The sequence below is a fragment of the Sabethes cyaneus genome, chromosome 3, assembly GCF_943734655.1.
Source record: "Sabethes cyaneus chromosome 3, idSabCyanKW18_F2, whole genome shotgun sequence".
Taxonomy (NCBI): domain Eukaryota; kingdom Metazoa; phylum Arthropoda; class Insecta; order Diptera; family Culicidae; genus Sabethes; species Sabethes cyaneus.
Window position 1 is genome coordinate 131,749,302 of NC_071355.1, and position 23,290 is coordinate 131,772,591.

The 23,290-nt window shown below is 39.7% G+C and overlaps 1 protein-coding gene across 1 annotated transcript; it reads right to left on the reverse strand.

Annotated features, from left to right (window-relative positions):
* Window positions 1-11,179: 11,179 nt before the first annotated feature.
* Window positions 11,180-20,273, reverse strand: LOC128740150 (uncharacterized). Its single transcript, XM_053835671.1, has 4 exons — window positions 20,238-20,273; window positions 17,074-18,796; window positions 15,035-15,774; window positions 11,180-11,635 (listed from the first exon to the last, which is right to left on the reverse strand). Exons 1-4 carry the CDS (start codon window positions 20,271-20,273, stop codon window positions 11,180-11,182), a joined length of 2,955 nt encoding a protein of 984 aa, XP_053691646.1.
* Between the last annotated feature and the right edge of the window lie 3,017 nt (window positions 20,274-23,290).

The following is a 23,290-nucleotide window of genomic DNA, read 5'->3' on the forward strand; positions in this document are numbered from 1 at the left end:
ATAAACCTGGATAGAGGTGATCTCTAAGGGGGGCTGCCCCCCGCAGGGCCGGCGCTACCGACGGCAGGTCGCCGGCAACACTCGCGGCCTTACTATTGATAGCTTTTGGTGGTCTTGTTAGTGATTAATGTTTTATGAAAGAGTCAAAAATTTCTCGAGTTCGATTAGTTTTTGAGTTACGCAAAAATTTCTGTTTTATTTGTATGATAGTCCTTATTCCCCTACCACGGGGATGAGGGGCCTCAAACCATAATTAAAAAAATTCCTGCCTCCAAACCCCCCACATGCCAAATTTGGTTCCATTTGCTTGATTACTTTTCGAGTTATGAGGAAACTTGTTTTTCATTTGTATTGGAGCCCCCCCTCCTAAAAAGGTAAGCGGTCTCAATTCATTATAGAAAAAATTCATGACTCCAAAAACACCCACATGCCAAATATGATTCTATTTGATTAATTAGTTTTCGAGTTATGAGGAAATTTGTATTTCATTTGTAGAGGAGCCCCCCCTCCTAAAGTGAGGAGGGGTCTCAATTTACCATGGAAAAAATTCTTGTCTCCAAAAAGACCCACATGTAAAATTTTGTTCTATTTGCTTGATTAATTCTCGAGTTATGCAGAAATTTGGGTTTCAATTGTATGGGAGCCCCCCCTCTTAGTGGGAGGAGGGGTCTCTAACCATCATAAGAACCTTTCTTGGCCCCAAAAACCCCTATATGCAAATTTTCACGCCGATCGGTTCAGTAGTTTTCGATTCTATAAGGAATATAGAGCAGACAGAAATCCATTTTTATAGGCCTCCCCTCTTAGTAGCGGGAGAGAACCTTCCGTAGCCCCAAAAACCCCTACATGCAAATTTTCACGCTGGTCGGTTCAGTAGTTTTCGATTCTTAAAGGAACATAGGGACAGACAGACAGACAGAAATACTTTTTTATAGGTATAGACTAGCTGACCCGACAAACTTCGTATTTCCACAAATTAAACTGTGTTGTAGATAAATTGTGATTCTTGGATGACCTTTGTCACAATCTCGAGTTTTTTTTATTACTTTTTAATTTTTCTTTTCATGAATTTTTCTTTCGAGTTTTGCAAGTTTCTGAGTTTATGGGTGGTTTAATATAGAAATTTTCCTCACAGTAAAGTAGAAAACAACTGCCCCCATTGCTTAGCCTGATAAAATAAAGCGGATAGCATTTAAATATTCGCAATGATTATATAACATTTCACCGAAAACCATTTTGCGGAACACCACTTCTCGGTTGACCATAACGCGAGAATTTCGCGGAATATAGAGTTTCGCGGAATACCATTTCGCGAAAAACCTTACGTGGGATGTACCATTTCAAGGGAACTCTTTTCGTGGAAATTACCATTTCGCAGGGATGATCCTCTCCTTACTCGCTGTCGCTCGTTCGGACCCAATTGAAATTCTGAAAGGTCAGTAGACCTAGGAAAACAAATAAACCTAGATAGAGGTTAAATCTGCGGGCTGGCTACCCCCTCGCAGTAACCGGCGCTTCCAACGGCAGGTCGCCGACAACACTTACGGGCTGCGGCCGTCTCGTCCTGAATCATCTAGTGTTATTATTGATAGTTTTTGGTGGTCTTGTTATTGACTAATGTTTTAAGGAAGAGTCTAAAATTTCTCGAGTTCGATTAGTTTTTGAGTTAAACAAAAATTTCTGCTTTATTTGCATGCGAGTCCTTATCCCCCTACCACAGGGGTGAGGGGTCTCAAACCATCATTGCCAAAACCCCCCACATGCCAAATTTGGTTCCATTTGCTTGATTAGTTCTAGAGTTATGAGGAAATTTGTATTTCATTTGTATGGGAGCCCCCCTTCTAAAGTGGGGAGGGGTCCTAATTCACAATAGAAAAAAATCTTGCCTCCAAAAACCTTCACATGACAAATTTTGTTCCATTTGCTTGACTGAAGTTTAGCTTGAAAACAGACACTGAGGAAGCCTGCAAGGTCATTTTGCCTACGACTTCTGTCGTGAATAAACTACACATAGTAGAATTAAATTGGATAAGTTTTCTTCTTTTTTATTTTTAGGTTCCATTTGCTTGATTGGTTCTCGAGCTATGAAAAAAATTGTATTTCATTTATATGAGACCCACCCCCCCTCTTAAAGGGGAAGGGGTCATAATTCCCCTCCTAAATAGGGAAGGGGTTTCAATTAATCTTGTCTCTAAAATTCTTGTCTCAAAAAACACCCGCATGCCAAATTCTGTTCCATTTGATTGATAAGTTCTGGAGTTATGAGGAAATTTGTATTTCATTTGTATGGAAGCCCTCCCCCCCTCCTAAGAAGGAGAGGGATCCTAATTAATCATAGAAAAGATTCTTGCTTCCAAAAACACCCACATGGCAAATTTGGTTCCTTTTCATTGATTAGTTCGCGAGTTATGCAGATATTTGTGTTTCATTTGCATGGTAGCCCCCCCTCTTAGTGAGGGGAGGGGTCTCTAACCATCATAAGAACCTTCCCTGGCCCCAAAGACTCCTACATGCAAATTTTCACGCCGATCGACTCAGTAGTTTTCGATTCTATAAGAAACATATCGACAGACAGACAGACAGACAGAAATCCATTTCTATAGGTATAGATTTCAGCATTCTTCAAAAAGTGATTGATTCATGTTCAAAAATCAATTTACTACAACTCACGCTTAGACATTATTTTGGAGCAAACCTAGTTTCCGAGATATAATTTTTCAAACATGGTCTAATAAAATAAACACGCCATTTTTGAAAGTGATTCGTGAGCCAAAATGGTGCCAAATTCTGTGAAAGGTGCATATTTCCTCTATCAAAAACGTAGTTGACGTTTAGAATAAACAGTTCAAGTTTTGTCATTTGCCTCTTCCACACAAAACTACGAAAATTTGAAAATTACAGAAATGTGTTTTGTACCGCTTTCATAAGATCGTAAATATCTCAGCGAGATTTGAACATGCATCCATACTTTTACTATTTGTTAACATCCATACTTTCTTCGGCAAAGTTGTTCGTCATAAAACTTCTCATCTATATAGTGTAACCACGTTGCTCTAAGATACTGTTCGATACCCTATTTTGACGTTTATTTAAATGAAACTAGCTGACCCGACCAACTTCGTATTGCCACAAATTAAACTGTGTTGTATATAAATCGGGAATCTCGGATGACCTTTCTCACAATCTTGAGTTTTGCAAGTTTCTGGGGAGTTCATGGGTGTTTTGATATACAAATTTTCCTCACAGTAAAGTAGAAAACAACTCCCCCTATTGCTTATTGATAAAATAAAGCGGATCGCCATCATTACAAACCATTTCACCGAATACCATTTTGCGGAACACCAATTCTCGGTTGACCATAATGCGGAATATAGAGTTTCGCAGAATACCATTTCGCAAAAAACCTTACGCGGGATGTACCATTTCACGGAAAATCTCTTCGTAGAAAGTACCATTTCGCAGGGGTGACCCAACTGAAGGAAAGTAATAGAGGTCAGTAGATCTAGGAAAATAAATAAACCTAGATAGAGGTGATCTTTACGGGGGGCTGCCCCCCGCAGTGGCCAGCGCTTCCGACGGCAGGTCACCGGCATCACTCGCAGCCTGTGGCCGTCTCGCGCTGAATTATCTAATGTTACTATTGATAGTTTTTGGTGGTCTTGTTATTGATTAATGTTTTATGAAAGAGTCTAAAATTTCTCGAGTTCGATTAGTTTTTGAATTACGCAAAAATTTCTGTTTTATTTGTATGATAGTCCTTATCTCCCTACCACAGGTCTTAAACCTGCCTCATAAACCCCCCACATGCCAAATCTTGATTACTTCTCGAGTAATGAGGCAATTTGTATTTCATTTGCATTGGAGCCCCCCCTCCTAAAGTGGGGAGAGGTTTCAATTCACCATAAAAAAATTTTTGTCTCAAAAAACAACCACATGTCAAATTTTGTTCCATTTGTTTGATTAGTTCTCGAGTTATGACGAAATTTGAATTTCATTTGTATGGAAGCCCCCCCTCTTAAAAAGGAGAGGGGTCTCAATTCTTCATAGAAAAAAATCATGCCTCCAAAACACCCACATGCCAACAAATATGGTTCCATTTGATTAATTAGTTTTCGGGTTATGAGGAAATTTGTGTTTCATTTGTATAGGAGCCCCCCCTCCTAAAATTCTTGTCTACAAAAACACCCACATGTAAAATTTTGTTCCATTTGCTTGATTAGTTCTCAAGTTATGCAGAAATTTGTGTTTCATTTGCATGCCCCCCCCCTCTTAGTTGGGGAACGGGTCTCTAACCATCATAAGAACCTTCCCTGACCCCAAAAACCCCTATATGCAAATTTTCACGCCGATCGGTTTAGTAGTTTTCGATTCTATAAGGAACATTCGGGCAGACAGACAGACAAACAGACAGACAGAAATCCTTTTTTATAGGTATAGATTTGTTCAATAATCTTTCTGACGTTGTTGTTTACATGAATAAAAACACTACTAACTAACTTAAAGGGCATAAACGACTGAAACTTTTGAAAATTGCATTATTTTTTTGAATTTCAGATTGTTGTTTCTGCAGTTATTTCGCTTATTTTGATACCGTCATCCGGGGCGAGAGTGTGCCAAAAAAGCTTATATTTATGTTCTTTAACTCAGTGTACACACAATTTAGGAACTAAGTTGATTTCAAACCTGTCAATATATACTAAATTGTTCAATTAATAACTACCGTAGAGATGGTTTAGTTATAATGAAACCTAATCTTACTAGAAGTTAATGAACTTTAGCACAATCTCACCCCTTCTAGGGGGTGCCATTCATTGTGCCAAAAACATAAAGTTAGGCTAAAAACCTAAACAGTGAACATTAGTATGTTTATAAACAATACACATAAATATCAGTATAAAACAGTTCACATGGGGCCGTCCATGAACTAAGTGGACGATGAGGAGCAGGGGGTCGGCCAAAAACAACACATCATACAAAAAGTATGAACGAAAATAACCCGGAGAGGTCTGAAAAAACTAAAAATGAGTTCGTAGTCAAAGGACAGCCTTTATATAGCCAGTAGCGTTTCTAGGGTTAACAAGGGGGAGATATATGAAGGGGTGTATCCTAAGAGGGCATACCAATTTGATCATTTAACAAAAGTAACCATTACAGGTATACCTCGATAGTACGTACACCCGCGCATCGTTTAGCGTACGTATTATCGAAACGTACGTACTATCGAATCACAATTTTTATGGTAAAGTATTATTTTTATTATACTAAATATTGTCTAAAACTTCCAAATTAGATTGATCAGATCAGATATTATAAAATAAATAATTATCTTAGTAAAATTATTTTGGAAAAAAAACTGCAAATGTTAAAAAATAGTTGAAAAGTAAAGCAAAAGGAATCCAAAAACACCTATTTTTTCAAAACTCTCTCTCAAATTGAAAATTTACATATTTTAATCGAATAAATCTAGGTAAAGTTTTGGTACATAGTTGTAAATATATGCTAGAATGAGGAAACATGACAAGAGGAGCTCAATAGCCGTCATTCGGGATATTTCATTCCAAATCCACTAATATCAATCGATTGAGCTTCCAGTCTATATACTAGACAATAAGCTGAGTGAGTGCTATAAACAGAAAATAGTTAACTACAATAATCGAAGCTTCAGCTGTAGGCTGCATAAATTGGAGAAGTTCCTATAAGGCTGCTTATCTGCGTAGGAAAGCATACCTGTTCCATGTGAATATTGATCGATTTTGAGAAAAACTCGGAAGTAGCTTATTTATATCCTAATTTAGCTTAGCTTAGCTTAGCTTAGACTGATTGCACATATCAATGGTTGCACTCAGTGATTGACCCGAACCAGTGAAATTGCACAATGAATCAAGTGAATGAGGTTGGGAGTGACCGATCATCCTCACTGTGCAAAATTCAGTGACTCGATATATAAAGGGTCAATAACTGCACCGGCCACGTCCTTGCAATCAGATGGGATTGGGGAAGGAGTGTTAGTGTAATCTTTGCTGTTTTTGGGACCGTGTTAACCTCTGCATCCCTGCAAAGATTACGGGAAGGAGTTGCGACTTGTTAGTAAGGCAGGTTTCGTTGGATCGGGATTCACCTTGATAAGTGATGTGATCGTTATTCTTTAAATTTATTTAGTTTTTAAAACGATTAGTAGAATTATTACATATTTAAATATTTTTAAGTCGACAGTCCAGATAAACCTGTTCAAGATATTTTAGTAGCTTATTTATATCCTAATTTACCATACAAACTGTAATTTAGACGGACTTTGTTCGAAAATTTTTCTAAAAAATATCAAACATGAACAGTTCCATATGCAAAATAAAAGCATAACTGTCCCATAATAATATTGTCCATTATAAACATTTTCTTTTTGCCAATTTAGGTAACAATATTCTTTTAATTTTCGCCTCTATTGAGTGTGATAATAACTTAACAAAAAGATAATATGACTGTAATATTTATTTCTAAGTTTATATCAAAGTTCTACCACAATTTATTCTTAATCGGCAAAGATTTCACACAGGCACAATTTTCTTTGGCGATGACAGGGAGAAGAGTATTTGATAGAGCGACTTTTCTCTACGTTTCGATTCCACAATGTCCTTTATGGTGATTTTTTTTTTCATTTGAGAAGTTTTCAAAAAATAGCTCGTGTTGTTTTTTTGACAGCAGAGAGCAGAGCATACTTGAAGTTCGAAATTCAAACTTCATCAAGTTTGTATTTAGCAGTTAAGCTGCCCTTTTTTGAATATAGTCTTACGAATGCCTTCGAGATATTGGGATTTATAAATTGTGTATTTCGAAACCAGGCCGCGACGTCTTTCTTGGCTTCTTTAACCCTTTGTCTGTACACTGGGGTCAATTTGACCCCAGGCCACTTTGAGAAGCTATAACTTTTTTGTTTTTCAATGGATTAATCTACTTCTTTCGTAACTAGGTGTATCTACCGGAGATCTTTTATTATAGAAGTTATTTGATCAAAAAATTTCGAAAACTTACGTTTTGCTACAAGTTTATTAAAAAACTTACGTTGTCTGTACATTGGGGTCAATTTGACCCCAAAATTCAAATTGCTATATCTCAGCGACAACTTGACCGATTTCTGATTTTTTAGATGTTTTAGAAAGGTAATTCAATGGAATAAATGATAAAATTATGAATGTTGACTTAGCAGGGGGGACCTTTTACAAGGAGGGGTTCTAGTAAAGAAAAGTCGGAAAAATCGGATTTTTTCAGATTTGTGTCGTTTATATCACGAAATCCTTACCACCTAGAGCGATGGTTCCTTCTACAAAAATATGCGCGTACACGAGATCTTCAAAGTTGCTTGCAGCATTTTACAGGATTTGCTCGCTAGGTGGCGTTTATGCGAGAAAATCAACTTTTTTTGTCATAACTTTATGAATTCTGCTCGTGTAAGTCGTTCTTGCTCTCGGAAAATTTGAAAATTTGAATGATCTTATGACAAATAAAACCTATAGTGTGGTTCAGAATTTGTCCGCTAGGTGGCATTGGGGCTTCATTTGTTTTTATTTTTTACAGCAGGTTAGAATACTGACTAGATATAGTTTTTTTTGTCCACGGCATAATTGTTCAAATAGTCGAGACCACTCTATTCTGAAAATTTTGGTACAAAATTCAGTCGTCAGGTGACGCTAGTGGTGTATTCATTTTTTTCCGGTACTATACTCAATTGTTGCGGATCGTTTTAACATAAATTTTGCCTGAATTGGTACATTACTTAGCTATATAGTATAGCGAATAATTGTTACGAGTTTTATTTTGCGATATAATGTCGAAGGCGACGCCCTCTTGTCGAAACAATATGTTCATACACAATGAATAAATCAAAACAAAAAGCACACTAGCGCCACCTAGTCATTAAATACTGTGCTAAATTGTCTATTATAGAATGAGCAGACCAATCTTGCCGAAAACAAGAAACTTGCATGTCATCTATCTTGTTTAACCTCGAACAATATTATTAAAATGGTACACTTACACCACCTGGCGGGTGAATTCTGAGCCGTTCACCAAGTTTTTATCTACCACCGGACTATGTTTACTTCGTATCTTGTCTAAATAATCAACTTTAGCGTGAACAAGAACGATTTACACGAGTAGAACCCAAAAAATTTACGACCAAAAAATATCGAATTTTCCGGACAAACGCCATCTAGCGAGCAAATCCTGTAAAATGTCATAAGTAACTTTGAAGATCTCGTTTTCGCGCATATTTTTGTAGAAGAAAGCATTGTTCTAGATGGTAAGGGCTTGGTGATATAAACGTCACAAATTTGAAAAAATCCGATTTTTCCGACTTTTCTTTACTTAAACCCCTCCTTGTAAAAGGTCCCCCCTGCCAAGTCGACATTCATAATTTTATCATTTATTCCATTGGATTACCTTTCTGAAACATCTAAAAATTCGGAAATCCGTCTATTTTGCGCTGAGATATAGCCGTTTGAATTTTGGGGTCAAATTGACCCCAATGTACAGACCACGTAAGTATTTTTTTGTACAGACAGAAGGTTAATCACGATCTTAAAATCCTGAAATATTATTGGAGCGTTCCGGTTGCGCACACATTAGCATAGAAACTATCTTCCGCCATGTACTGTTAAAAATTAAAAAAAAATACATGTGGGACAGACATACTTTTATTTAGCAAACGCTTGTAAATAAAAGCATAATTGTCCAATCTTCGAAATTCTGAGCAAAAAAAATGCATATGTGTTTAACTTTACAACAAAATTAATGTGGATAGTTTAATTACTAGTGTAACGTAATTTTTTCTCCGAAGAAAGTAGAATAATTCTTGTATAATGACGACAACATATATTCTCCCGTCGCAGTTGGGAAGAATGCGAATCGCAGAAAAGGTGAATTCTCTGAGCAAAAATCTGCAAAATCTAGTTATTTGATTAATATTTGATTAATTTACTATTTAGGAACTGTTTTTAATTTTAACATAATGGTTTTTTACATAATAGAAATAACTAATATTATTCAAAAATTTATAATTATTGAATACGTATTTGCTTGTATTGACTCATAAATATTCATAAAAATGTTTTTGCTTTATATAGAAATTAAAAAAATTATTGTTGGAAAATGTACGTACTATCGAGGCAAAATGTACGTATTATGGAGGGTACGTATTATCGAGGGTACGCACTAACGAGGGTACGTACTATGGAGGTATACCTGTACTTCGTTCGAGTACCCGCGGCCGCAGAACATGTGACCTATCCCACCCCCCTTCCCACTCCTTAAAACTGGCAGTTTATACAGGGTATAATATATTCGTCTTATATTAGAGTGTTTATTCAAGGTATCTGAAATTTCCAGAGAAAAAGTAAAAATTAGTTTAAATTATTTAGCAGACCAATGATGCTGTTTGCTTCAAAATGGATGATGCAATCTAATCTCAATAGTAAAGAATGTGAGTGTGCTGGTGTATACTGACGTATTTTTGTTGTGTATGTGAAATCCACAAAGTGGATCGATCATTTCATATTCCATATCATATTCCAGGCTCCTATGGTTGGTTTTCGGTTCGCTCTGCTTGGATGCAATTTGGTTTGTTCTACAGTCTGCTACACAAAATTCATGTTTTAAAACTGTTGTTATTTGTCCGAATGGAACGATTATTTTATGGTCAATAGATTATCAGTTTTTGCCTCCAATGGCGTAAATAACTCAATTTTTGGAAAATTGGCGCTCGGTTCGTTTTGGCAGAACCCCGACCATATGAACAACATATTTGTTTACAACATTTTGGTAGCATTTCTAGTGTGGTGAGTGCTTCAAGCGCGGTGTTTCCTTTGCCGTGTTTAATTTTGGACAAAATTTCGAAATCGGGATGATTATAGACCATTTTACGAACTGACATCATTGCCAATATTGATATTGCTTTCCTGTGGGTCATCTGCGGATTGACAAAGTACCAGTATAGGGAAAGCACAATATCAATAACAGCAAGTTACCTTGGCGCTTGTCACGTAAAATGCTCTATTATTAGGTGTTTTGATTTTTTTGAAAGTGGAATGCAATAGAAAGTGTATTCCATGATATCGCACAGGTAGAGCGATGAAAATTAGCGACTTACGGCTCGCTCACAGCAACAGTACGGCACGGTAGACATGCACTTTGATGCATTCACGCATCGAAGAATATTGCAACAGTGGTGGATTTCGGAGTCCACGAATTCTCACACAAAGCCCACTTTAGTTCAACACAGTTTGACACTTTGACGAGTTAATAGTGACGTCTTCGATTGGTAGTCAAAACGAATAAAGATCGAGATCCTCCGCTGCAGGTTTGTTTTATAGCTTAAAGACCGGATGTTAGAGACAAGCGATCCTATTGGTAGCATTGTTGAACCGGTTGAAATGATTTCCTTGGTGTTCTTGTTTGCAGGTCCGGGCTACTCACAGTTGATGTTCCAGATTTATCGCCTGCTTTTGTCGTATACGAACATACTGGCCCCTCAGAAATGCCAATTTCTGGTTTTCTTCGAATCAGTCCGGGTTGCGATGAGTAGAAGTTACCATTATTTGGGTGAGAACGTAGTAGCGTGTATTCTTGTGAACGATGTAGTCGTCAATTGGCGAATTGGCAACTCTGGTACCTTGTCCCCTCCTTCAGTGGGCCTTGTATTTTTCCTTTTGCAGGTGGTGAAGACTGTACTAGGTAAGTCGAGTGAATCGGTGTTGAGTGAAATTTAGATGATTGCTGCCTGATGTCGTAGTTGTTTACTTCGGCGATGGTGAACTTTCTGTTGTTGATATCGGCAACAAGCAGATTTTTGAAACAGGCCGAACGTACCGGCTCTGCGATGTTTGGAGAGTGACTACACGGGTGATTCCGTCGGTTCCGGGACGTAGTTGGATGATTCTTCCTGTTGGCCAGTATATTGGTGGCAAGGTGAGTTAAAATAGGTGATCTAGTTTTCACAGTTTGTAGAACAGAAGTGCGCGGAACGATTGGTTAGCAACCATCGACGTTGTTAAAACATTCAACAGTTTCCGCTTTGAAAATTTCGGTGATCGTCAAGGGTAACCCAGCGGGGGTAAAAAACAAATTTGAACATCAGAAAACCTCTCTTGACTAACCTTGATTGGTGGTAGATTTTCATCCTTGATGATGACTAAACGTCCTGTTTCGATTTGTATCGGTGGTCTACACCACTTTGTGCGTGATTGAAGTGTGGATAAATACTCCATATACCATCTTTTCCAGATTTGCTGAAGAGTTTTTGCGTCTGTTGCCACTGACGAAGTCGGTTGAAAGGAACATCCGAAAAGTTGTTATCAGGGACGGATTTTAGTGCTGCTCCGGTAAGAAAATGACCTGGTGTAAGCGGTTCCAAGTCAGACGGGTCGTCAGAGAGTGGCACAATCGGACGGAAGTTTAGACAGCATTCAATCTGTGCCAGCAGCGTTGTCATTGAGTCGCAGGCCAGCGTGTGAGTTCCAAGTACCCGAACGAAGTGTTTTTGCGCGGAAGCTATAGCGGCTTCCCATAGTCCTCCGAAATTCGATGTCTTCGGCGGATTGAAGTGCCAGCGTATACCGTTGTCGGTGCACTTCTGTGTCACAGCCCTCTGGTAATTGTTACTTTGAGTGAGTTTACGTAGTTCGTTGGCTGCGCCTACAAAATTTCGGCCGTTGTCCCTGTAGATTTCGGCACATAAACCTCGACGAGAGACGAATCTACGTAGTGCATCGATGAATTTGGCTGTGGTGAGGTCGGAAACTAATTCTAGGTGTACGGCTTTTGTGGTGAAGCATACGAAAACTGCTATGTATGCTTTTATGGGTGCAGCTCGTCTATGCGACGGTTTTAGCTGGTTTGGTCCCCAATAATCAATTCCGGTTACAGAAAATGGTCAAGCGGCAGTTACACGTGATGCTGGTAGTTCGGCCATTAACTGCTCTAATAATTTTGGACGAGCTCTGAAGCAAATTATACAGCGATGAACGACTCGTTTGGCTAGATTTCTGGCCCCTGTGATCCAGTACCGTAAGCGAAGAATGCTTAGTAATAGTTGCGGCGCTGCATGCAGGTTTATTTCGTGGTAGAGACGAACAAGCAGTTCGGAGAATTGATGCGACGCTGGAAGAAGAATCTGGTATTTTTTGTCGTAGTTTTGGTTGGTCTTACCCAGTCTTCCGCCGATGCGTAATATGTTTTCCGAGTCCACAAATGGATGAAACCAGCGAAATCGGGATTTCGGGAACAAAAGCTGGTGCAGTATTAGCAGATATTGCTACCGCCGGGGTTTTGCGTTGCTCAACGGCTATTTCGGGGTTTTGGCCATCGTCCACCTGTTGACTTGGCCATTTGCTGCAGTTTAATTTTACCCACGGGGGTCCGCGCCCCTAGAGATGTGATCAGCAGGATTTTCTTGTCCAGCTACGTGATTCCACGAACAGTTTTGGGTGGCGAGCTGGATGTTGGAGACACGGTTTGCCACAAAGGTTATCCACGTGGATGGTATTGCTTTGAGCCAACAAAGTACGATTGTTGAGTCTACCCACAAGAAACATTCTGCTGAAATTCCGAGTGATGACCTGACCCTTTTGTATAATTCGGAAGAAACCCTTGCAGCACACAGTTCTAGTCGTAGTATACTTAATTTTTTCAGGGGTGTGACCTTGGACTTCGATGTTAGCAGAGAAACCTTTACTTTGCCGGCTGGATCGATGGAACGGACATAGACACACGCGCCAAATGCGTGTTCTGATGCATCAGAGAAGAAGTGTTGAAGCCACGACAAATTTTCTAATTAATATTGAATCGATTTTGGAAACAAATCGTCCAAATCGTCATAAAATCAATTGAATGTACATAACAGAATACTTTTACAAACAATTTGTTCACAAGTGACCTAAAATTTGTTCCAAAACTTAGAAAAACTACCGAAGTTACTGATATGCGTTTATTTGTGCTTGAATAAGCAAGAATAAACGCATAACAGTCACAGGCACAGGAACAGCATACCTTGATCCTTGCGTTGTCGGTGACTCGGCAGTATTTTCAAGACCACGTGTCGTTGTTTTGATGATTCACGTGCTCGTTCAATTCAATTGTTCAAAATGTCCTTTTTGACTCAAATCTCTTCCTGGCCTTTTCTCCTCTTTATTGTAATTTGTTATATTGAGTTTATAGTGAGGTTGCATGATGGGGTTTGTTTGACTCAGAAGCTGGTCGCTTTCCTGTGTGTCCGGAACACTCCCAGAACGTGTCCCAGTATGACTACTGTGAACCTGGACACTATATGTGACCACAAATGAACTTTTTTAAACTAGTTTTGCAATTTCGAGTACCGACTTAGAGATGTCACATGTTATACTTTAGTTAAATTCAGAAACTGGTCCCCATAGAGGAATCCGGAACATTCACGAACATGTTTTGATGTGGCCAATGGCATCTTGAACACTTTATACGACTACCAATAGTCTAGATTTACAAATCCCTGTATTTATAGGTGTCACATGTTGTGTTTGTTGTGATTCAAGGTGCTTCTATGTTCAAGTCCCATATATTCCGGAACTTGTTCCCACTTCGGAATCGTACATCCGATTCAAATTCGCCTCAAAAGTGTTCTTCTAGGCCATAAAATCTTCCGTTTGGTAGTTGCTACAGGCGAATCGGTCCAGGCATTTCCCAAAAACAGATGCTTATTGATATATTTTAACTACTGTGACTGTTATGCGTTTATTTGTGATATGGGACTGACATAGTTTGATTTTTTTCAACATCTTGGGAACAAACATAACTTTTTGGTTTGTAATATTGAAAGAACAGTTAATTTAAAGATGATTCCCAGGTTTATCTCAAAAGTGGTGAAAAGTCAGATGGGACTGTTATGCATTTATGGGCAGTATACCTATATGCTTAAATTAACTGCTTTTTTCGCTTTTTGCTTTTGCTGTACAATTGTGAGTGTGAGTAACAGCAAGTGAAGAAAATGACAATTGTAATCTGAAATCAAAGAAAAGAAAAAATTTGTTAGGGAATTTTCGACAATTAATTACGCGGTGAACTGGGGTTTGAATGGTAAGGGGTTTATTCGATAACGAAAGCGAAAGGATTTGTATAAATGATGCGTGTCTTCTGACGATGTATTTCAGACTGATAAGAAAAAGTGCGAATCTCGGTGTCCTATAGCTATTTATAAGATCACTGCAGAGCTACGCTACAGGAAACGAATCAAAAGGCCTTTCTGTTCGATCGGTTTAATTTGATCGAGATAAGAGAGATCAAGCTAATGAGCATTGATATGAGTGCCTGAGGATCGTATCGATCTACGAACGCAATAGGGTTGATAACCATCTAATGTAAACCTAAGATAAATCGCGTACATATGCCGCCCTCCGTTGAAAATCAAATTTTCAACCTATCCTATTAACTAATTTTTCTAATAGTAGCTCTTCGTGTTAACAATAATAATTCGGGTATTCTTCGGTATTCTCCACGTGACTACTCGGCTGCTTGTTTATATCTGCATGTGCCGATTCCAATGATCAGCTGTTTCGTTCGGATATTAATGTTGTTGATTGGGAGGATGCTTCATTCATCGGTCCGTGCCGATCAGCTGTTCCATTGATGCAACCCGAACGCATGTTGTCGTGGATGTCATCAATCGTTGTTTTTGTAGACGTCTGATGGTTGTGGCGATGATAACGGTTAAATGCCTTGGATGAGGGTTGTAGCATTATAGCTCATGGTTGTGGGTTGGAGCCAAGGTCGACGTCGCCGTAGCCAGCCAATATGGAGGATAAAACATTCTATTACTTTTTGCAAATTCTTATAAAAAACATACTCACAGAGTCCGAGGGCCCGCGAGCCCTCGGTCGTTGCGTAGTGCGAACACTACGATGGAAGAAAGTTAATTGTCATCATTATCGTGGCTCCCGTTGGGTGGAGATGGTTGACGAATGGGTAGCACGCAGATTTTGGAAATTGCGCGCCTGAATTCTCCGTCCTTGGTCCTCACTACCACGACACGTATATTGCCGTCATCTGCTCTAAAGATATGCACGATTCTGCCAAAACGCCACTTGAGAGGTGGCAGATTCTCCTCCTTGACCAAAACCATGGTTCCGATGGCAATATTGTCTTTTTCACGGGTCCATTTCGTCCGTGGTTGCAGGCCGGACAAATATTCTGTACTCCAGCGCCTCCAGAGTCGGCGAACGTATTCTTGAACTACCTGCCAGCGATCAAGTCGATTAATTGGTACGTTTTCTAGTGATGGCTCTGCTGGGGCCGTCAGAGAGCGATGGATAAGGAAATGCCCAGGAGTCAGGACTTCGAGGTCTTCAGGCTCGGCTGTCATTTGCGTTAAAGGACGGGAATTGAGACAGCTCTCTATTGGAGCCAAAAGTGTGGTCAGTTGTTCAGCAGTTAAGACTGCGTTGCCGATAGTTGCTCGCAGGTGCGCCTTGAGAGATTTTACGGCCGCCTCCCATAATCCACCGAAATTCGGTGAACGGGGTGGAATGAACTTGAATTCGATGCCTTCTTCGGTGCAGGAACTTGTTATGGACTGCTGCATTTGTTGTGAGTTGAATTGTCTTTTCAGTTCGGCTAATTCTCGAGATGCACCCTTAAAATTTGTTGCATTGTCGCATTCGATAAGACGTGGTTTTCCACGACGGGCTAGAAATCGTCTTAAAGCAGCTATAAACGAACCAGTAGATAGATCTCCGACCAGCTCGATGTGAATTGCTTTTACTGAGAGGCAAACGAAAATCGCTATGTATGTTTTTGTATGCTGAGAGCGGCGCTGAGGGTGTCGATAATACAGTGGTCCGCATAGGTCCACTCCAGTGTGAACAAAGGGTAGTGTGAGAGACACTCGCTCAGGTGGTAAGTCGCCCATTATTTGGTCTTGCACACGCGGTCGACATCTGAAACAGCTAATACAAGAGTGAACGGTGCGTAAAAAAAAAAACATACATACATACATACATACATACATACATACATACATACACTCATACATACACACACACATTGAATACAATCAACATTTGATTGATATGTTAGGATTTCATACATTTTGACGGTTTAATATACGGTGGTTAAGTGTTAAAGTTTCAATAACTTTTGAACAAACCGTTCGATTTTAAAAAACTCGGTTTCGTTTGATAGATCTCAGCAGTAATTTTCAAATTATAAAAAAATGTGTGATGTTTTTCATTGAATTAATGTTTATATGTTACAAAAATATGTTTTAAATACTTTTTTTTCACATTTCTTTATGTAACTTTCAAACTATAAGTCCAATTGTCATGAAATTTGGAAGTTAAGGGTTTGCAAGGCTCCTCTTTCATATGCAATCAATTTTGTTCAAATTGGTTAAGGGACCTATGAGATAATGAAGTCCCATATTTTTCGTATTTTTATACATAACTTTTGAACTAAAAGTCCGATCAGTATGAAATTCAATAGCGATCTATGGGACACCTAGACCTTTCATTTGACACTAAGAACATTAAAATCGGTCCAGCCATCTCCGAGAAAAGTGAGTGAGTTTGAAAGCGTTACACACACACACACACATACATACACACACACACACACACACACACACACACACACACACACACACACACACACACACACACACACACACACACACACACACACACACACACACACACACACACACACACACACACACACACACACACACACACACACACACACACACACACACACACACACACACACACACACACACACACACACACACACACACACATACATACACACAAACAGAAAATGCTCAGTTTTCGAAACTGAGTCGAATGGTATATGACATTCGGCCCGCAGGACCTTTTTTCCATTTCCGGTTTTCCGAGTGATTTCTATACCTTTATACTATATATTTATATAGTAGAAAGGCAAAAAGATCATCGACGTAGAAATCCTTGCGTAGAACTTCGACTGCTTCAGGATAATTTTCGCCTCCGTCGTCGGCTAGCTGTTGCAGAATGCGCGTTGCAAAGAAAGGAGCGCTAGCTGTACCGTAGGTCACAGTTTTCAACTCGTATGTTTCCATTGGGCTATCGGAAGATGATCTCCAGACGATGCGCTGTGGCGGTGTATCCCGGTCATCTACCAGGACTTGACGGTACATTTGCTTGATATCAGCAATATAGGATGGGTTCGAGCACGCATGATGATTGAACGGAGGTCTTCTTGTATGGTAGGGCCCACCATGAGTGCATCGTTGAGCAAAGGGCCGCCAGGTGTTTGATGATGAAGCGTCGAAAACGACCCGTAACTTGGTCGTCGTACTTTCTGCTCGTATGACAGCGTGATGGGGAAGATGATAGCACGGCGTTGGAGGATTCTCATGGTCGAATACACGCTGCATGTGACCTAGCATATAATATTCCTCCAAGAAAGCTCGATATTGGTGGTATTGATCAGGGTTGCGTACCAAACGAGCTTCTAGTTGATGAGAGCGGCGAAGCACGGAACGCCGGTTGTCGACGAGGTTGGAGAGGACTTGACAGAGATCTTGCTTGATTGTTAAACGAACCACATGTCGACCTTTGGAGTTACGGGTGACTATGCGACGAAAGTGTTCTTCGCAGGCGGCTTCTTCTACGGAATAACTGAGACCGGCCTCGTCTTCTTCAATGGACCAAAACCTTTCCATCAGTGCATGCAGGTCTTGAATGGTAGCAACGTTGGCGACGATCACGATTGGAGTTGTAGGCTGGACGCAGGTGGAACTCTCCGACACTATCCAACCAAGAACGGAGTTGACGAGCACTGGAGGGTTGTCGTCAAGTGATATTCTGCCAGCAACATTGAAAAGATTGAAAAAGATTTCCGCACCCAGGACGAGGTCAATCGATCTAGTGCGATGAAATGAAGGATCGGCTAATTGAATGCCAGGTGGCATTTCCCAAGATGAAACATCAACGGAAGTAGACGGTATATCTATGGTAACCTTCGACAAAATAAGAAAATCAAGCGAGCGTGTATACTTGCCAAGGCAGGATCGAATCGTAGAGTGCAGTTTATGCCGGGCATGTGTGGCAGATTGGCCAATGCCGGCGATGGGGAGATGAATCTTCTTCCGTTGTGCCTTGATTAGCTGGGAAAACGATTCAGTCATGAAACAGCATTCACTTCTGGAATCTAGGAGGGCCAGTGCTGCATGCTCAACTCCATGGTTGTCGATGATAATGACGATAGCAGTAGCTAGCAGAATTGTTTTCCGTCCGAGACCAATGGAAGCATCATTAGCAGATTCCCCAATGGTGGCCGATACTACAGAAGTAGATGGGTAGTTAGTCGTTACTGCTGACGTTGATGCTTGTTCTTCGATGGCAGTCTTCTCCAGGCAGAGCTGCGTGTGATGTATGCTCCCACACTTTCGACAGGTTCTGGTGGACAAACAGTCCTTTGCTAGATGACCCTGCCGCGGACAATTACGACAAAGCCGATAACGTTGAATTTCTCTTTCCTTGTCCTCTAGGTTTAACGTTGAAAAGGTTGTACACAAATATAAAGGATGATGCTCGCCACAACTGACACACTTTCGTGAATTGATTTGGACCGCTCCGTGGCTGGCTACTGGTCGCGGGGTTTGCCTTCTCGGTTGAATGGGTGGTTGAGATTCCACTGGATTCGCCTGTAGCCGCGCAGTACAGTCACTCTTCGCTGAATGAAAGTTGTCAGGTCCTTGAATGAAACCGCATCCTTGGTTGATGAAAACTCCTCCCAGTCTCGTCTGGTTTTGGGATCAAGGAGGCTACCCAGCATGCAAACCAGCAAGATGTCCCAGAACTCTAACTTTTCGCTCAACTGCTGCAACACCTTCACGTTCGCTTCAAACCTTTCCACTAACGTATGTAAGTCGAAAGCACTCTCTCTCTTCAACGCAGAAAACTCGAACAATGCGTCCACGTAGGATTGCTTTAATCGCGCCGGATTTTGGTAGTGTTCGTAAGCAAGTTCCACGCAACCGGATAATTATTCGCACTGATCGGAATTGTTTGTATCAATTGCAACGCGTCTCCCGATAACGACGACCGAAGGTAATAAAACTTTTGAATACTTGAATACCCCCGGTGGGGGATTCAGATTCAGGGAGTTGTTGTGTTTTGGAAGATTTTAGGAATAAATTAAGCTACATATGTTTATTTTACATGTGGAGGAGTTGTTGTGTTTTGGAAGATTTTAGGAATAAATTAAGCTACATATGTTTATTTTACATGTGGAGGAATAAAGGGAGCTACATACACATACAAGTCGTGAAAGTTTAGCCACGTTTCGAAATTGCCGCTAAAGGCCGGAAGTTTGACATCAGGCAAACGCACTTGCGATGATGATATATGGACATGACCAGCTGAAGAATTATTTGAGACGCTGGCGACATCAGTTTTATTTTCGGCGAGAAGAAAATCTTTCATACGATAATATGAAGTCTCGTATTCCGTGCGCTGCTTTAGCTACTCATCCAGACTGGCCTCATCTAGCGTTTCAAGTTCAGCCTGCACCATATTTAAGTCTTCCTACAACTTGATTATGTTCTCCAACCGCACCGGCACTTCGAAAGCATCCCGTTTTGCGTCAAATTCCTCGACGAACTGCTTGATTGCGTTGAACGAAGTCAGTAAGCTCTTTTGGCGAGAGTCTTGATGCGGCGTTCCGTGGACATGATGAAAGAACGGCAACACGAAACTGAAATCAAAAGATCACGCAGCACAAACTAGTGTAATTTACAGGGTTGAAACCGCAATTACCTTATAAAGGCAATGAAATGCCTTGTACAATTTAAAACGAGCAGCTGAATTCCCTGTCATATTCCGGAAAGCGTTCTTGAGATGGAAAATGGTTCAGATACGATGACAATTCTCAGCAAACAGAAGCGATTTTATAGTAAATCGGCTAAAACGATGTCTTCTTAAGGCAATAAATGTCTTGAATCCAATTGAACAGCCAGAATAATTGCCTATTGATTGTACTGTAAGATGGCGTAGGGCGGGATAATGCTCTTTTATCCAGCCACCGAAAAGGCGAACGATGGCGCTCCCAGTGAGCGAACAGAATGGCGAACCGTAGACGTTTCCAAGACAGAATGATGGCGGACCCGCGGAGTTTCCACGCAGATCCGGTTCGAAGGACTAGATGATAGCGCACAGGTAGAGCGATGAAAATTAGCGACTTACGGCTCGCTCACAGCAACAGTACGGCACGGTAGACATGCACTTTGATGCATTCACGCATCGAAGAATATTGCAACAGTGGTGGATTTCGGAGTCCACGAATTCTCGCACAAATGCCACTTTAGTTCAACACTTTATTCTTGAGGAATGAAGACACTGGTTTTTGTCCTAATTACTTCTGTATTTTAATTACCGTAACTTTACTTGCACAAACAATGACACTTTGACGAGTTAAGAGTGACGTCTTCGATTGGTAGTCAAAACGAATAAAGATCAAGATCCTCCGCTGCAGGTTTGTTTTATAGCTTAAAGATCGGATGTTAGAGACAAGCGATCCTATTGGTAGCATTGTTGGACCGGTTGAAATGATTTCCTCGGTGTTCTTGTTTGCAAGTCCAGGCTACTCACAGTTGATGTTCCAGATTTATCGCCTGCTTTTGTCGTATACGAACACATTTCAATGGAAAAAATTCGTTTATAGGGTATGACTATAACTGGTTTGCTTGCCTAGTACAAGGTGAAATTTGAAAAATTATATTGTTCTTTTCCATATGAAAATGACTAACATTGATGGTAGCCGAATTTATTCGTTTCACATTCTGGATATTTAATAAAACACGCTTGCGCCCTTTTAATTTTCACTTTAATTTAATTTAATTTTCACTAACCAACAGTTGTAAAGATAGTGTAAAACTCTATCTGACATGTCTAGCGCACTTCCTAGAGGATGTGTTACGTACTGGTAGAAGAATTTTGAAAATTTCCCCAGAAATGCTGTACATCCTCACGAATCGATTGGTGGAGTCCAATTTCATGGAGCATTTTTTTTGGTAATGGTCTCTGCTCTGGGAGCACTGTGATAACAGCATTGGTCAGCATGGCAGCTACATTAATACCTACTTAATTCGAATCGACATCCGCATCTAGTTTAGTGTGATCTGTTAGTTCATGAATTTTATTCGTGGAAATGATATAGAGGAAACAAGGGAGACGTGATCCCCATCTTGTTTTATGTATATTTCTCAAAAGGCCACTAGTGGCCAAAAATAGTGAAACGAACAGTGCAAACAAACATTACCTACCTCAATGTGATGAACTCAATTGAACAGTTACCATATGCACGCGATACACGATGCTACCGGTGTGAGAAAAGCAAATTCGCGGAACCCAAACAGCAGTGTCGCGTTCGGTTGAACGACGAGTGCGCAAAAATTGCTGATACAACAAATGATACACCGGACAGTATAGAATAAATTAAACCAGTATGAAAAACGATGCTACAAGTGACGTGATGAACACCTTTTTGTGTCTTGAAAAATATTGAACACCGAAAATGCACAAGAAGCAAAAGTGACTAGGTCACTAGTGAATAAATCAAATTTCTGTGTCATCCAAACCAAAACCAAATTTCAATGTCAACGACGAAAAATGACGTAGGACTACGTCTCAGGTAGAAGACTGAACTATTGGACAAATTGTTTAGAACAAAAGTGATTGCACGAAAAGAACCTGTTAAAGTGACAACATTCCGGGGTACATTAAACAAACGATCCTTCGCGTGTGTGGAAAACCTCAAAATGGGCAACGAAAAATCCAAGGAAAAACCCGAAATACATGAAGATGTGATAAAGATTATCAATAGTAATGTACAGCAAACGGCACATTTGGAAAAGGCCGCTAATGCAACAACTACACTCGCATACATAGGATTGGCAGCAGCTATAATTGGACTAATTTACGTGACGTATAGGTCCATTATAAAATACGAACGGATGCGCACCAACGTAGCCATCCGGCAAGCAGTATCATTGGAAAATGTTCTATCAGAGCACCCCACGCCCAACAAACCACAGGAATAAATGAAGTGTAAAAGACTAATACAGAACGATTAATAGAAGAATAAAAAGACTACTACATGTGTGATAAGAATCAAAGAAGAAAAAAAAACACCGGACCAACACCAATTATTGGTTCTGAAATAATTCAACACAGAACAATACGCAAAAACATGGCAGAAGCAGAACTACGCACGTTAGAACAACGGCTGGAACAACATCAGGAGATACAAATAACAATTAAAACCAACACAACAAAGGACGTGTTACAAATACTGAAGGAAGAGAAGCTGATCACCTATAGCATACAACACAACGAGTACACCATCAGGAAATCTACAATCCAGGGATTAGCAGTATTAGGAAAGCCGGTTAAAACAACAGAATTACTGGCGTATGCAGCCAAAAAACTACAAACCATAACAGGAGTCATCATCATATCTACACGTCGTGGCATCCTACGACACACAGAAGCAGCCGAACATCATATTGGAGGCAGAGCCATAGTAATGGCATGGTAAGAAAAAAAAAACTTTTATTATACGCAAACTGAATCAAAAATAATAACGAATATATTTTTACAAATTCATAAATTATACATCGTAACACATCGTTTACGATCACACAAGTAACAAAAATTACTATTATCACTAAAAGAAAATTTTTCTTGCTCTACAACGAGTAAGCATTTTAAATTAAATTAACCATATCCTATCAGCCTACTAGAATGTTCATTCCGTATTGATGGATAGATTGAAAATCATCGAAAATTTGATCAAAAGAGAATATTTCAATTTAGAAAAAAGTAAGACTCGATCAAGAACTTTACACGGAATTGAAACAAAAAGAACATTACTAGAGGAATATTTTTTAGAATACAGAACTATACTAAAAACATTTGAATTCAGATTATCAACTGATAATTGGAATAAGATAGTAGACAATTATGTCAATTTAAAAACAATATACGAAAAGTGTATTAAAATTCTAAATAACACAAAAATTACCCAGAAAGATTACGATAGTGATCCGGGAACAAGTTATTCAAAACCTAGATTTTTACAAGTAAATCCAAATCACGAAGACTCATTACTAAGAGCAAAAAGTGATTCTAACATCCAAAAAGACGCAACTGTTAATTTAAAAGAAAACATAATTCCAAGCAAAATGGCATTATCCATAAAAACCGCTTCAGAATTATCGGGATTAATTCCGGCATAC

What these genes read in the sequence shown, in the direction of transcription:
- LOC128740150 (XM_053835671.1), bottom strand. Translation starts at nt 20,273, where the DNA reads ATGTCTACCGTGCCGTACTGTTGCTGTGAGCGAGCC. An exon ending in ACTGTTGCTGTGAGCGAGCC is followed by an intron (nt 18,797 to 20,237) that starts GTAAGTCGCTAA and finishes TCCCAAAACCAG; the next exon opens with ACGAGACTGGGAGGAGTTTT. An exon ending in GCAATATACGTGTCGTGGTA is followed by an intron (nt 11,636 to 15,034) that starts GTGAGGACCAAG and finishes AACAATTACCAG; the next exon opens with AGGGCTGTGACACAGAAGTG.